The sequence below is a fragment of the Oncorhynchus nerka genome, linkage group LG26, assembly GCF_034236695.1.
Source record: "Oncorhynchus nerka isolate Pitt River linkage group LG26, Oner_Uvic_2.0, whole genome shotgun sequence".
NCBI lineage: Eukaryota > Metazoa > Chordata > Actinopteri > Salmoniformes > Salmonidae > Oncorhynchus > Oncorhynchus nerka.
Genome location: NC_088421.1, coordinates 9,761,261 through 9,775,279, shown reverse-complemented (window position 1 = coordinate 9,775,279; position 14,019 = coordinate 9,761,261). Strand labels below are relative to the sequence as shown.

The window sequence follows — 14,019 nt, the reverse complement described above, 5'->3', positions numbered from 1 at the left end:
CTCCTAACCTGCTGCGAAAAGTCAAATCTGACGTTAATTCGACTAAAACTGAGTTTTACGTGCAGCCGGCTAATGCCTGGGAGGCAGCTCGCTTTTCACCCGGTGGAAACTTCGCGCGTTGAGCCCGGGTCACTTTAATAGAATCCTCATTATACCGTCTGGGCGAATCAGCTGTGGGCGTCGTTTTTACACCATTTAGTCATCCTGGTGTTCTTTGGCTGAAAACGACGGAGATACGACCATAAACACATGTGCTGTCTGTCATGCGTGGAAGGGTTCCAAGTGGCTCTGAACCACTTGTTCGCACGCGGAAGTGTGTGTCCACTTCGAAAAGTGAGAAGGTGCCCCGATTAAAATTCGTAAAATGTGGATCATTGTAGCAATCATTTGTGCTGCTCTAGCTGCATTACTATGCAAATATGTGTTCCGTACATCCGGACCAAATCCTTTCGATATCGACACTCGTGAGCCGCTTAAACCACTGGTCACCCAAAAGAAGGAGAAAAACAAAGTTCTGAAGCAGGGTGAGTCTCGTGGACACAAGGCTTGACCGATCACCAATGCATGCACGAAATATAGTTTCCTAGGAATATGTGCGCAAATAGATTTACATTCTGTACATATTTTTTGGGCAGTCACCCTTGTCCTGTGTGTGTGTTTCGAAAGTTATATCTTCTTGCATCATTAAATGGCTTTGTAGTTCACATGTATCGCAAAAATATTAGCATTCATTTGAAGTAGGAAAGCAGGTCAGGCAAATATTTCGTCTGTTAAATCACGTCTGTTAAACCATGTCAATGGTTCTACAATATCTTATGACTACACTAATTGTCACCGACGGCACTGGGTCACAAGCTGGCCAAAGCTGCTGTACTGCACTCGTGACTAAACTCATTCTTGAAACGAAATCCACTCCGCACTATGTCATGTTTATAGCTGCTACACAAACACCTGTTTCAGTACCACCAGCTAGGTTTTCATCCAATTTGTGACAGACTTTCATTCGAATATTCAAAAATCTGCATAAAACCACCAGACATGTGTTTCCATCAGACTTTTTTTGCGGATAAAACGCTGTGTGTAATTACGTAGTGCACATAATTAATTTATCGCATAATTCATTTTACCGACACAAAGATCCCAACATGTCGAACGAACAAATGATATTTGCATTTATGCCTTTATAATTGTACTGCATTTGAATGTTTCCATGAAAATGCGGTCGTAACTTTTTTTTTCATGGGTCAGGTAATTCATCAGCATGAAATGGTTAGATGGAAACGTGGTTCTAGGCTGTCTTTGCACAGTCCGTGGGATAATGTTGCTGGAACACATCGTTATTTGTTTCATGCAAGAAGATTTAACTGACAATATCTGTGTTAATTGTATGTTTTTATTACTCTTCCTTACCAGGTTTCTTGGCCAGTAAAGTACCTGAGAAACTAGATGCCATTGTCATTGGCAGTGGTATTGGTGGTCTTGGGGTGGCGGTGCTGCTGGCTAAGGTTGGAAAGCGGGTCCTGGTTCTGGAGCAACATGATCGGGCTGGAGGCTGCTGCCACACCTTCACAGAGAAAGGCTTTGAGTTTGACGTGGGTGAGAAGGCTCTTATCAGTTTACCTTCCCTTACCTAGAAGGCTCTTATCAGTTTACCTTCCCTTACCTAGAAGGCTCTTATCAGTTTACCTTCCCTTACCTAGAAGGCTCTTATCAGTTTACCTTTCCTTACTAAATGTGGTAGATACCTTCCTTTACTCAGAAGTGGTAGTGGCGACGAACCAAGTCTATTTGGTCTAGTTGAGACCCAGAATAAGTTCCTAAAAAAATGTAACGCATGTCCTGACCACATGTCCTGGGCTGACCCTAGCCTGGTTTTGTCTCAACAACTGAACAATTGTGAGTTTGTGTCCAAGTGTGAAACACTGTAAATGCAAACTTATGTATCAATAATACTGTGTCTTATAAGCCCATGTGATGTGAGCTAGACATCCTAAATATATAAGACTATCTAATAATCAAATACATCTATCAATCATGCCTCCACCTCAGGTATCCACTACATCGGGGACCTGTTGGAACATAAGCCCTTCCGCTGCATGCTTGACCAGCTGACCAATGGTCAGCTGCAGTGGGAGCCACTGGACAACCCCTTTGACCAGGTGGTGTTGGGCCCTCCTGGAAACAGGCGCACCTACCCCATCTACAGTGGCAGGAACCGTTTCCCTGACGAGCTGAAGAAGTTATTTCCTGGGGAGGAGGCGGCCATCGATGAGTACATGAGGCTGGTCAAGGTATGGTGCTGTGACATGATGTCAACCGATGTCTACGGTATGAAGTTATTGATGACAAGTGGTTGAATGGAACAGTAATGGTGATTGTTTATTTTGATGTTTAAGGTCAATTAAGTAATCAGCTTTGCAAGATGAATAGACTGCTATGCTTGTGCTAATGTTGCTGCTGTTATTGGAAATTGTGGTGTATGCTGGTTTATGCTAACTGCCTTGTGCTGTTATCTGAGCTCAGAACCTTTTCCCTACTTAATTCAGGGATAAGTTGGACTCTATGCCAAATGCAAGGAATTGTGAGATTGCACTTTGGCGAAGAGGAGCTACCATCTGGGGACTGGTCTGTTTGTCATCTGTGTTGAGGGCAAGGGTTGTGGAGTCAAGAGTGTGCAAAGCTGTCATTATGGCAAAGGGTGGCTACTTTGAAGAATCTCAAACATAAAATATATTTGGTTGATGGTGCCGGGAGGTGAAGGCTGCTGTCTTATCGGCTCTTAACCAACCATGCTATTTTGTAATATATTTTTTTCGTTGTTCGTAACTTGTTTTGTACATAATGTTGCTGCTACCGTCTCTTATCCCCGAAAAGAGCTTCAGAACTGCGATTGCTCACCTCAAACTGGATGAAGAGTTTTTCAATGAGTCAGATGGGAGGTATATAATACAGACACCAGGCCCAGATCCCCGTTATTTGCTGAAGAAGGAAGCAGACTTCGCATTAAGAGATCAGGGTGCCTTGTGAGCATCAGGGGGCGAGTGGCTAATCTGCCCTTGCCTTCCATCCTGCTAGCTAACATTCAATCGCTAGAAAATTAATGGGACGAACTGAAAGCACGGTTATCCTACCAACGGGCTGAACGACGACATTAAGAACATACAGCTGGCAGGTTATACACTCTATCGGCAGGACAGAACAGCAGCCTCTGGTAAGAGCCGGGGCCTACGTATTTATGTGAACAACAGCTGGTGCACGATATCTTAAGGAAGTTTCAAGGTTTTGCTCGCCTGAGGTAGAGTATCCCATGATAAGCTGTAGACTATACTATCTACCTAGAGTGTTCATCTGCATCTTTTTGTAGCTGTCTACATACCACCACAGACCGATGCTGGCACTAAAACCGCACTCAATGAGCTGTATACCACTAAGCAAACAGGAAAACACTCACCCAGCAGCGGAGCTCCTAGGGGGCGAGGACTTTAATGCAGGGAAACTGAAATCAGTTTTACCTCATTTCTATAAGCATGTTAAATGTGCAACCAGAGGGAAACAAATTCTAGACCACCTTTACTCCACACACCGACAAAGCGTACAAAGCTCTCCCTCGCTTTGCGTACAAAGCTCTCCCTCGCCATCCATTTGGCAAATCTGACAATAATTCTATCCTCCTGATTCCTGCTTACAAGCAATAATTAAAGCAGGAAGCACCAGTGACTCGTCTATTTAAAAAGTGGTCAGATGAAGCAGATGCTAAACTACAGGACTGTTTTGCTAGCACAGACTGGAATATATTCCGGAATTCTTCCGATGGTATTGAGTACACCACATCAGTCACTGGCTTTCAATAAGTGCATCGAGGACGTCGTCCACACAGTGACTGTACATACATACCCTAACCAGAAGCCTTGGATTACAGGCAACATCCGGACTGAACTAAAGGGTAGAGCTGCCTCTTTCAAGGAGCGGGACTATAACCCGGAAGCTTATAAGGAATCACGCTATGCCCTCCGACAAACCATCAAACGGGCAAAGCGTCAATACAGGACTAAGATCGACTCGTACAACACCGGCGGATGTGGCAGGGCCTGCAAACTATTACAGACTACATATACCCAGTGATATGAGCCTACCAGGTTAACTAAATAACTTGTGTGCTCACTTCAAGGAAAGTAACACTGAAACATGCTTGAGAGCATCAGCTGTTCCAGACAACTGTGTGACCACTCTCTGTAGCCGATGTAAGACCTTTAAACAGGTCAACATTCACAAGGCCACAGCGCCAGACGGATTACAAGGACGTCTACTCTGAGCATGCGCTGACCAACAGGCAAAAGTGTCTTCACTGACATTTTCAACCTCTCCCTCTCTGTCTGTAATACCTACATGTTTCAAGCAGACCACCATAGTCCTTGTATTCAAGAACACTAAGGTAACCTGCGTAAATGACTACTGACCCGTAGCACTCACGTCTGTAGCCATGAAATACTTTGAAAGGCTGGTCATAGCTCACATCAACACCATTATCCCAGAAACCCTAGACCAGTGGTTCTTAACCTTGTTGGAGGTACTGAACCCCACCAGTTTCATATGCGCATTCACCGAACCCTTAATTGGAAAAATAAATTATGATTTTTTCAAATTCAAAACATAGGTATATATTTTACTGGGGCACAAAATGAACTGTGCGTCAACATCACTGTGTTCAAAGAACAAAATCATCAAAACATGATTTTCACACAAAACAAAAACATAATAATGAATATTTACTGCAAATCAGTGTGACTTCTGCTGTTGCCTTTGAGACCAGTTCAGAAATGCGCGGCTTCACCTTGGCAAGTGCCACTCTCATGTCATTTTCGCAACAAAGTCTGTTCCTTTTCTTCGTTTTTATGTCCAGCATCCTCAAAGGATTGCTCGCAAAGATATGTTGTAACAAACGGTATGAAAATCTCGAGAGCTTTCTTCGTAATAACAGGGTACGTTACCATTTGTTGACACCAAAATGTTGAAAGTGTTCTGAAGAGTTCCTGTTGAACCTGGCTCTGCCGAATTTCAATGATTTCATCGAGGTATTCATCATTGACATCTGTTGTCTCAACACAAAACGTGAACGGCTGTCTCACCCATGCTGGATATGACTCTCTTGTAGGGAAGTATCCGTCGAGAGACAAGCTCATCTAAGTGCGTGGCAATTGCTTGCTTCAGTTCCGCGGGTACAGAAATGTCTCCGATTCCAGATACGGTAGCTTTTTTTGAAAAGCCTTCAGGTTTTCCTCCGCTTCGATGATGTTGACTCCACCGCCCTGCATCTTTTGATTGAGATGATTGAGAGCTGCGAAGATATCAGCCATGTACGCTAAAATGAGAATGAACTCATTTTTGAAGCAATCTGCATGACAATGTTGGTGATTTTGCAAAAACAGGGCTAATTCCACATGCACGGCAAAAACACGACTCAGCACCTGTCCCCGGGACCCACCGAACGTTAGAATGGTACAGAAGTACCTCGAATTCAGAGCCCATTTCTTTACACAGCTCACTGAAGATGCGGTGCCTCAGAGCACTAGTTGGCACATAGTTCACACATTCCACTACAATATTTAATACTTCTGCCAGTTTTGGAGGCAAGGTTTTTGTTGCCAACGCATGCCTGTGCTGAATACAATGCGTAACAATGATGTGTGGTGCATCGGCTTTCACTAGCGCACCAAAACCAGACTTTCTTCCCAGCATGACTGGAGCTCCGTCCGAACAAACTGCAGAAACCATATCCCACGAAAGATTGTCTTTGGAGAAGTCATCCACAAGTTTCTTCACATCGGCTGCCTTAGTTGTTGTTGTAAGAGGCTTACAAAATAAAAAATCTTCCTTTATCACGTCGTCTTTCACATAGCGCACGAATACAGCAAGCGGGCTTAGATTGGAAACGTCTGTGGTCTCCTCGAGTTGAAGGCAGAATTTTGCCGGGCTTGAAATCAGATCTGCAACTACTTGAGCCAAGATGTCTTTGCTCATGTCCTCTATTCTGTCGCTGATAGTGTCATTTGAAAGAGGAATTTGGGATAACATAACTTCAGCCTCTTTTCACAGCATGATATTCGCCATTTTCAACACAGCTGGTTTTATGAGTGTTTCACCAATGGTGTGTGGTTGGCCCTGCTTTGCGATCAGGTAAGCAACTTCGTACGATGCTGTGAGGATCAGTTTGTTGATGGGTACAAAGCCGAGAACAGGCAGAGTAGCCTTTTCATCGAATCTGGCTCTCTTCACCTTGAATTCAGCGAGCGTTGTGTTCTTGTATTTTCCATCTCCATGCAGCTTAATTAAGGAAGTGTTCTTAGTTTTGCCGGTGCTAGACTAGAATTACTCAACTTGGCATTGCAAATCATGCAGTTAGGACGCTGACTCCCATCACGTTCCGTTATACATGTGAATCCATATTGTACATATTCGTCTGACCACTCATTTTTTGCTCGACATAGTAAGTATGAAGGGATTCAAATATTAAGAAAGAAATCACAAGACATACCATAACGACAGTCACAAGTAGACTACTGGGCACGCCAAATTCCCTGCAGCACAGATAGGCCAAGCGTTGTAGCGTGATCACCTGCAGCCAATGATGGCCAAGCAGGGCGTGTCATCACGAATCATATGAGTCGGATGTGTGTCTTGACCTCCGCCGAACCCCTGAGACTGACTCGATCGAACCCAGGTTAAGAACCACTGCCCTAGACCCACTCCAATTTGCATACCGCACCAACAGATCCACAGATGCAATCTCTATTGCACTCTACACTGCCCTTTCTCACCTGGAAGGAACACCTACGTGAGAATGCTATTCATTGACAACAGATCAGCGTTCAACACCATAGTCCCCTCAAAGCGCATCACTAAGCTAAGGACACTGGGACGAAACACCCCCTTCTGCAACTGGATCCTGGGCTTCCTGACGGGCTGCCCCCAGGTGGTAAGGGTAGGTAACAACACATCCGCCATGCTGATCCTCAACACGGGGGCCCCTCAGGGGTGTGTGTTCAGTCCCCTCCTGTACTCCCTGTTCACTCAAGAATGCATGGCCAGGTACGACTCCATCACCATCATTAAGTTTGCTGATGATGCAACAGTGGTAGGCCTGATCACTGACATCGACGAGACAGCCTATAGGAGGGAGGTCCGAGACCTGACCATGTGGTGCAAGGACAACAACCTCTCCCTCAACGTGATCAAGACAAAGGAGATGATTGTGGACTACAGGAAAAGGAGGACCGAGCACGGCCCCATTCTTATCGACCGGGCTGTAGTTGAGCAGATTGGGAGCTTCAAGTTCCTTGGCGTCCACATCACCAACAAAATAACATTGTTCAAGCACACCAAGACGGTTGTGAAAAGTGCAGGACAAAACCTATTCCCCCCTCAGGAGACTGAGAAGATTTGGCATGGGTCCTCAGATCCTCAAAGTTCTACAGTTGCACCATCGAGAGCATCCTGACTGGTTGCATCACTGCCTGGTATGGCAACTGCTCGGCATCTGACCGCAAGGCACTACAGAGGGTAGTGCGTACAGCCCAGTACATCACTGGGGCCAAGCTTTCTGCCATCCAGGACCTTTATACTACGCGTGTCAGAGGAAGGCCATAAAAATGGTCAAAGACTCCACCCACCCCAGTCAGACTTTTCTCTCTGCTACCGCATGGCAAGCGGTACTGGAGTGCCAGGTCTAGGTCCAAAAGGATCCTAAACAGCTTCTAACCCCAAGCTATAAGACTCCTGAACATCTAATCAAATGGCTTCTCAGAGTATTTGCATTGCCCCCCCCCCCCCCAGAACGCTGCTGCTACTCTTTTTATTATCTATGCATAATCACTTTAACTCTACCTACATACATATTACCTCGACACCGGTGCCCGCACATTAACTCTGTACCGGTACCTCCTGTATGCATTGTTGGTTAATGGCTTGTAAGTAAGCATTTCACTGTAAGGTGAAGGCTGTATTTGGTGCATGGGACATATCATTTGATTTGTTTAATACTTTTTTTGCTTACTACATGATTCCATGTGTGTTTTCATAGTTTTGATGTCGTCACTATTCTACAATGTAGAAAATAGTCAAAATACAGAAAACCCCTTGAATGAGTAGGTGTGTCCAAACTTTTGACTGGTACTGTATGTATTCCATCTACAGAAAGCAGGACACAACATTTGGTTCCTGGGTCTGCTGAAGCTCATTCCTGTCCCCCTGGCCAAGTTCCTGGTGTACACAGGCCTGGCCAATCGTCTGTCATTCTTCTTCCGCATGGCGTCTCGCAGCGTGACAGAGGTGGTCAACGAGCTGACTAAGAACAATGACCTCAGGGTCATCTTCAGCTACATTTTTGGCACTTACGGTAGGGTAGGCTGCTGTAGTTCCTGATAGTGGAGAGCATAACCACAGTCATCTCAAATGATAGACTGTGTCCCTATTCCCTATGTGGTTCACTAATTTGTGCCGTTTTGGTGGACACACATTCTCTCCACGTGGAACAAATTAATTGCATCAATTTTGTAGAGTGTTTGGTTTTTCTAGGACTCCATTTTGTTGTGTAACTGCAGGTAACATGCCCAAGGAAGCCAGCTTCTCCATGCACAGCCTGATGGTCTGCCACTACCTGACTGGTGCCTGGTACCCAATAGGAGGAGCCAGTGAGATCGCCTATCACATGATCCCTATCGTTGAGAAAGCCGGGGGGGCCGTACTCGTCCGCGCCCGAGTCAACCGCATCCTGTTCAACGACAACAAGGAGGCTATTGGTGAATAGGACTGGTTGAAAGATTAATTGATTGATCACACAGATGGTCAGATTTGACCACCTCTTTTTCCCATGATTTCAGGTGTGAGCGTGATGAAGGGTCAGGAGGAGATCCATGTGCATGCTCCAATGGTCATCTCCAACGCCGGCATCTTCAACACCTATCAGCAGCTGCTGCCTAAGGAACTCCAGGACATGCCAGGTGGGTGAGGGTATTAAGGTGTATGTTCAAGATGTCTGCGTTTAAGACTGAATTGTTAGTTGACACTTGTGTAGATAATGTTTCTTGTGATGCCTAATCATTAATGATGTAACAGTTCACCACTGGGCATCGGTCCCCGGTTCAAAAGATATCTGTGCATCGAGACCCCAGCCCGATCCAAATGTAGCATGCATCGGTCAGAGAATCGATTCAAATGTTACAAATTGCAGGTACAGGAATTTTTTGGGGCTCAAATTACTTTCTTTCTACCTTCTGAAAATATATTTTGTGACACTTGTTTCCTCTACTTCAGTGTCAAACTAAGCGTGGAATTATGTTGACAGTCATTGATCTTCAAGTCATATTTAACAACCCCAGGCAATGTCAGTAGCCTAGTTAAACTGCATTCTGTCCATTGCTTTGACCAATGAGCAGAAGGCCTATTACTAATCATACACCATAGATCTATACATCACTTACACACACACAGCTCCATCAGCTGCAGATTTGAATTGAAAATGAATGTGTTTATGCAATAAATGTTAGTGCATCGAACCGCATCGATTTGTTCCTCTAATCAAACCAAATAATTTCAAACTAAAACTTAGTGTGTCGGAGCCCATTTTATCTTGATACATATAGAATCTTCTTGAAAGGGAAAGATGCACATCCCTACTAATCATGAATGTTGTATGATCGTGTGATGCCCTTCAGCCATCCAGAAGCAGCTTGGTATGATGAAAAACGGGGCGGGAGGTCTGAGCATCTTCCTGGGCCTGACTGGAACCAAGGAGGACCTGGGCCTCAAAGCAGATAACTACTGGATCTTCACAGAGCACAACATGGATGAACTGTAGGTCCTTCCTCTCTTTGTTTAACCCTAAATGTTTGGTGTGTCCCCGTAGGCCCCACTGTCTAATGACTTGTCGATTTTATTTGAATTTACACCTTATTTGTCCTTATTAACATATATCTGATGTGTTGCATAGGCAAATATTGTGTAAGGTATCGTGGTGTGGACTTCGAGAGAGAGAAGTGACATTACATAACCTATGGTACATGAGACTGTGATAGTGAGTCTATGTAGTCACATTCTGTATTTCACTACCTTTACTGTGCATCAAAGATTGTGCTGTTACAGTAATCTGTTTGGTATAAACTAAAATGTGGTGTTGTCAAAATAGTATCAGTTCACACTCGCCACTACACTAATTTCACATGTTGGAACCTCAATAGATAATCACACTGTTTAACAAGCACGGTCTACAGTGCATACGGAAATTATTCAGACCCCTTCACTTCTTCCACATTTTGTTGTTACAGCCTTACTCTAAAAAGTAAAAAAGAGAAATCCTCAATCTACACACTATACCCCATAATGATGAAGCGAAGAAAGGTTTTAGAATTTTTTGCAAAAGTATAGAAAATACAATGCCTTATTTTACATAAGTATTCAGTCCCTTTGCTATGAGACTCGAAATTGAGCTCAGGTGCATCCTGTTTCCATTGATCATCCTTGTGATGTTTCTACAAGTTGATTGGAGTCCACCTGTGGTAAATTCAATTGATTGGACGTGATTTGGAAAGGCACACACCTGTCTATATAAGGTCCCACAGTTGACAGTGCATGTCAGAGCAAAAACCAAGCCATGAGATCGAAGATATTGTCCGTAGAGCTCCAAGACAGTATTATGGTGTCGAGGCACACTTCTGGGGAAGGGTACCAAAAAATGTCTGCAGTATTGAAGGTCCCCAAGAACAGTGGCCTCCATCACTCTTAAATGGAAGAAGTTTGGAACCACCAAGACTCTTCGTTGAGTTGGCTCCCTGGCCAATCCGGGGGCGGCATTGGTCAGGGAGGTGACCAAAAACCTGATGGTCACTCTGACAGAGCTCTAGAGTTCATCTGTGGAGTTTGGAGAACCTTCCAGAAACACAATCATCTCTGCAGCACTCCATCAATCCGTTTTTTTAGAGTGGCCAGACGGAAACCACTCCTCAGTAAAAGGCACATGACAGCCCGCTTGGAGTTGGCCAAAAGGTTCCTAAAGGACTCTGACCATGAGAAACAAGATTCTCTGGTCTGATTAAACCAAGATTGAACTCTTTGGCCTGAATGCCAAGCGTCACATCTGGAGGACACCAGGCAACGCTCGTCACCTGGCCAATACCGTCCCTACGGTGAAGCATAGTGGTGGCAGCATCATGCTGTGGGGACGTTATTCAGCGGCAGGGACTGGAAGACTAGTCTGGATCGAGGGAAAGATGAACAGAGCAAAGTACAAAGAGGTCCTTGATTAAAAACCTGCTCAGGACCTCAGACTGAGGCGACGGTTCCCCTTACAACAGGACAACTACCCTAAGTGCACAGCCAAGACGACGCAAGACGACGTGGCTTTGGGACAAGTCTCTGAATGTCCTTGAGTAGCCCAGCCAGAGTCTAACCCGATCAAACATTTCTGGAGAGACCTGAAAATAGCTGTGAAGCGACGCTCCCCATCCAACCTGACTGAGCTTGAGAGGATCTACAGAGAATAGGAGAAACTCTCCATATACAGGTGTGCCAAGCTTGTAGTGTCATACCCAAAGGTGCTTCCACAAAGTACTGATTTAATGGATCTGAATACTATGTTAAGGTAATATTTTATATGAATACATTTGCAAACATAACAAAAATAACATTTTTGCTTTGTCATTATGGGGTATTGTGTGTAGATTGATGAGGGGAAAAAACAATTGAATACAATTTAGAATACTGCTGTAACGTACCAAAATGTGGAAGAAGTGATCTGAATACTTTCCAAATGCACTGTATATGTGCATCGGAGTCTGAGAAGGGTGACGTGTTCTTTCCTGTAGTTTTAAAGAGCCTACAGTATCTTACTATACCCATTTATCTGGATGTTACAGGGTTGAGACCTATCTGAAGGGTAACAGGGAGGAGTCAGCGAAAAGTGTTCCCATCCTCTTTGTTGCCTCTCCATCAGCCAAAGATCCCACCTGGGAGGAACGATCACCAGGTACAGAAACGAGACTGGTGTTTGCACTGATATTCACCATAATAAATTATTTTATCCTTGGAAATGAATCATCCACTGACTGACTACTTATTTAAACATTTGGCTCCTAATAAGGAGTATAATCCATTGACTACTGTCCTACATCTTACTCGGTTCGGAGGCAAGTTTTTCCAGGTTGTGCCAGTTGAGGCTGCTCTCGCCTGGACACCTCTCCTCCAGGTGTTTCTAGGTTGACCCTTTCCCCTGAGGGTTGCCGTGTTAGATGTTTGTTCTAGTTTTATTCCTGATGTGAAACTGTCTTTTTTTCTTTTCTTGTGAAATGTTTTATGAATGGAAACACAGACAAGCCAACAGTTGGAACAAAATACTAAAGACACTATAACTACAGAATCCTGTTGTTTCTATTAGGTACCAGATGGTTGCTCTGTCCAGGCTATCAAATGCCTTTTCAGAGTCTTTTCAAAGTCTTAAGTTGATTAGTTCCATTCTATTGACTGTCCAATGTTAATGCATTAGTGTTGCAATGTGTTCCTAACCCCAGCCTGCTGCTCTCTGATCTACACCATACCAAATCATTTTGTAATATCGATTCTTGGAAGTGCACACAACTAACTATATCTGATGCCATCAGAATGAAGGCAGAACAGACATGTTTCGACCCTTTTTCGTTTCCCATTCTCCACAGGCAAGTCCACCCTGAGTCTGGTGAGCTTTGCTAACTATGACCCCTTTTCGTTTCCCATTCTCCACAGGCAAGTCCACCCTGAGTCTGGTGAGCTTTGCTAACTATGAGTGGTTTGAGGAGTGGAAGGATGACAAGGTGACCAACAGAGGGACTGATTACAAGGAGCTGAAGCAGATATTCTGTGACTCGATTCTGGAGGTGGTGATGAGCGTCTTCCCCAAGATTACCAGGGACAAGGTAGAGCATTTAGCCCATTTGTACTAAACTCTGCTAGAATGTTTTTTCCAGGAAGCCTAACATCTCAATGGAGGATGCACTAGTAGGTTGTAACATAGACACCCTTCCTTTCAATTTTGACAAATGGGCGTAACTTAATAGCTCGCTGGAAACATGCGTCTCCCTTGACTCTCTCGGTCTGTCTTTAGGTTGAGTTCATCGAGGCTGGAACACCCATAACAAACACACACTACATTGGAGCCCCAAAAGGGGAGATCTATGGAGCAGACCATGGCACAGCTCGTTTCAGCGCTGAGTGCAATGCCACCGTGAGGCCCCAGACACCCCTGAAGAACCTCTACCTCACAGGTCAGATACTTATATGGCTGATAGGGTCCAAGGATATATCATAGAGAAGCTAGCTATATGTCTGTTTTCGATAGGCTAACTAATGGCTTAGCATTTGGATAAGTCATACGTTTGACTTCAGTGTTAAAGGTCTATCGGCTCTGGTTTCTACTGCGCGTTGATGTTTGTATTCTGTGTACAGGTCAGGATGTGTTTGTGTGTGGCTTTGCTGGTGCACTGGCTGGGGCTCTGACCTGTGGTTCTGTCATCCTCAACCGTAACCTGCACCTGGATGCCATCACTCTGGCTAAGAAGACCAAACGTGTCGACACTAAGAAGTTGAAGTAGCACGCTACTGACCACCTCCCTCAACCCGTTGTTGCTCCGGGTGAAGTTTCCCTTAAGTACAGATCTAGGATCAACTTCCTCTCCCCAAATCCACATTAGTGGGGGAAAATACCCAGGATCAGCATCTAGGGGCAACTTCACCTCTACTCCATCCAACTCACCAAAGCTACAATAACACAAGCGCAGCGACAGGCTTCAATCTCTGGTCCTACAGTCAACACAGTGAAAAGATGCCTCAAGACGGTTACTGTGTGTTTGAGTGTGTAACTATTCTTATCAATAAGTGTAGAGAACTGTGCTCTCTCTCACTGTTAAAGGAAAACACATTTGAAAGTCAAGGAATCTTTCAATCAAATGTATTTTATAAAGCCCTTCTTACATCAGCTGATGTCACAGTGCTGTACAG

General features: G+C 44.5%; 1 protein-coding gene across 1 annotated transcript; it reads left to right on the top strand.

Annotated features, from left to right (window-relative positions):
- Window positions 1-177: 177 nt before the first annotated feature.
- LOC115110230 (all-trans-retinol 13,14-reductase-like) lies at window positions 178-13,780 on the top strand. Its single transcript, XM_029635703.2, has 11 exons — window positions 178-524; window positions 1,414-1,596; window positions 2,050-2,291; window positions 8,191-8,392; window positions 8,598-8,795; window positions 8,877-8,996; window positions 9,711-9,849; window positions 11,907-12,016; window positions 12,769-12,938; window positions 13,127-13,286; window positions 13,468-13,780. The coding sequence occupies exons 1-11, from the start codon at window positions 365-367 to the stop codon at window positions 13,611-13,613; spliced, it is 1,830 nt and encodes a 609-aa protein (XP_029491563.1). The 5' UTR covers window positions 178-364; the 3' UTR covers window positions 13,614-13,780.
- The last annotated feature ends 239 nt before the right edge of the window (window positions 13,781-14,019 follow it).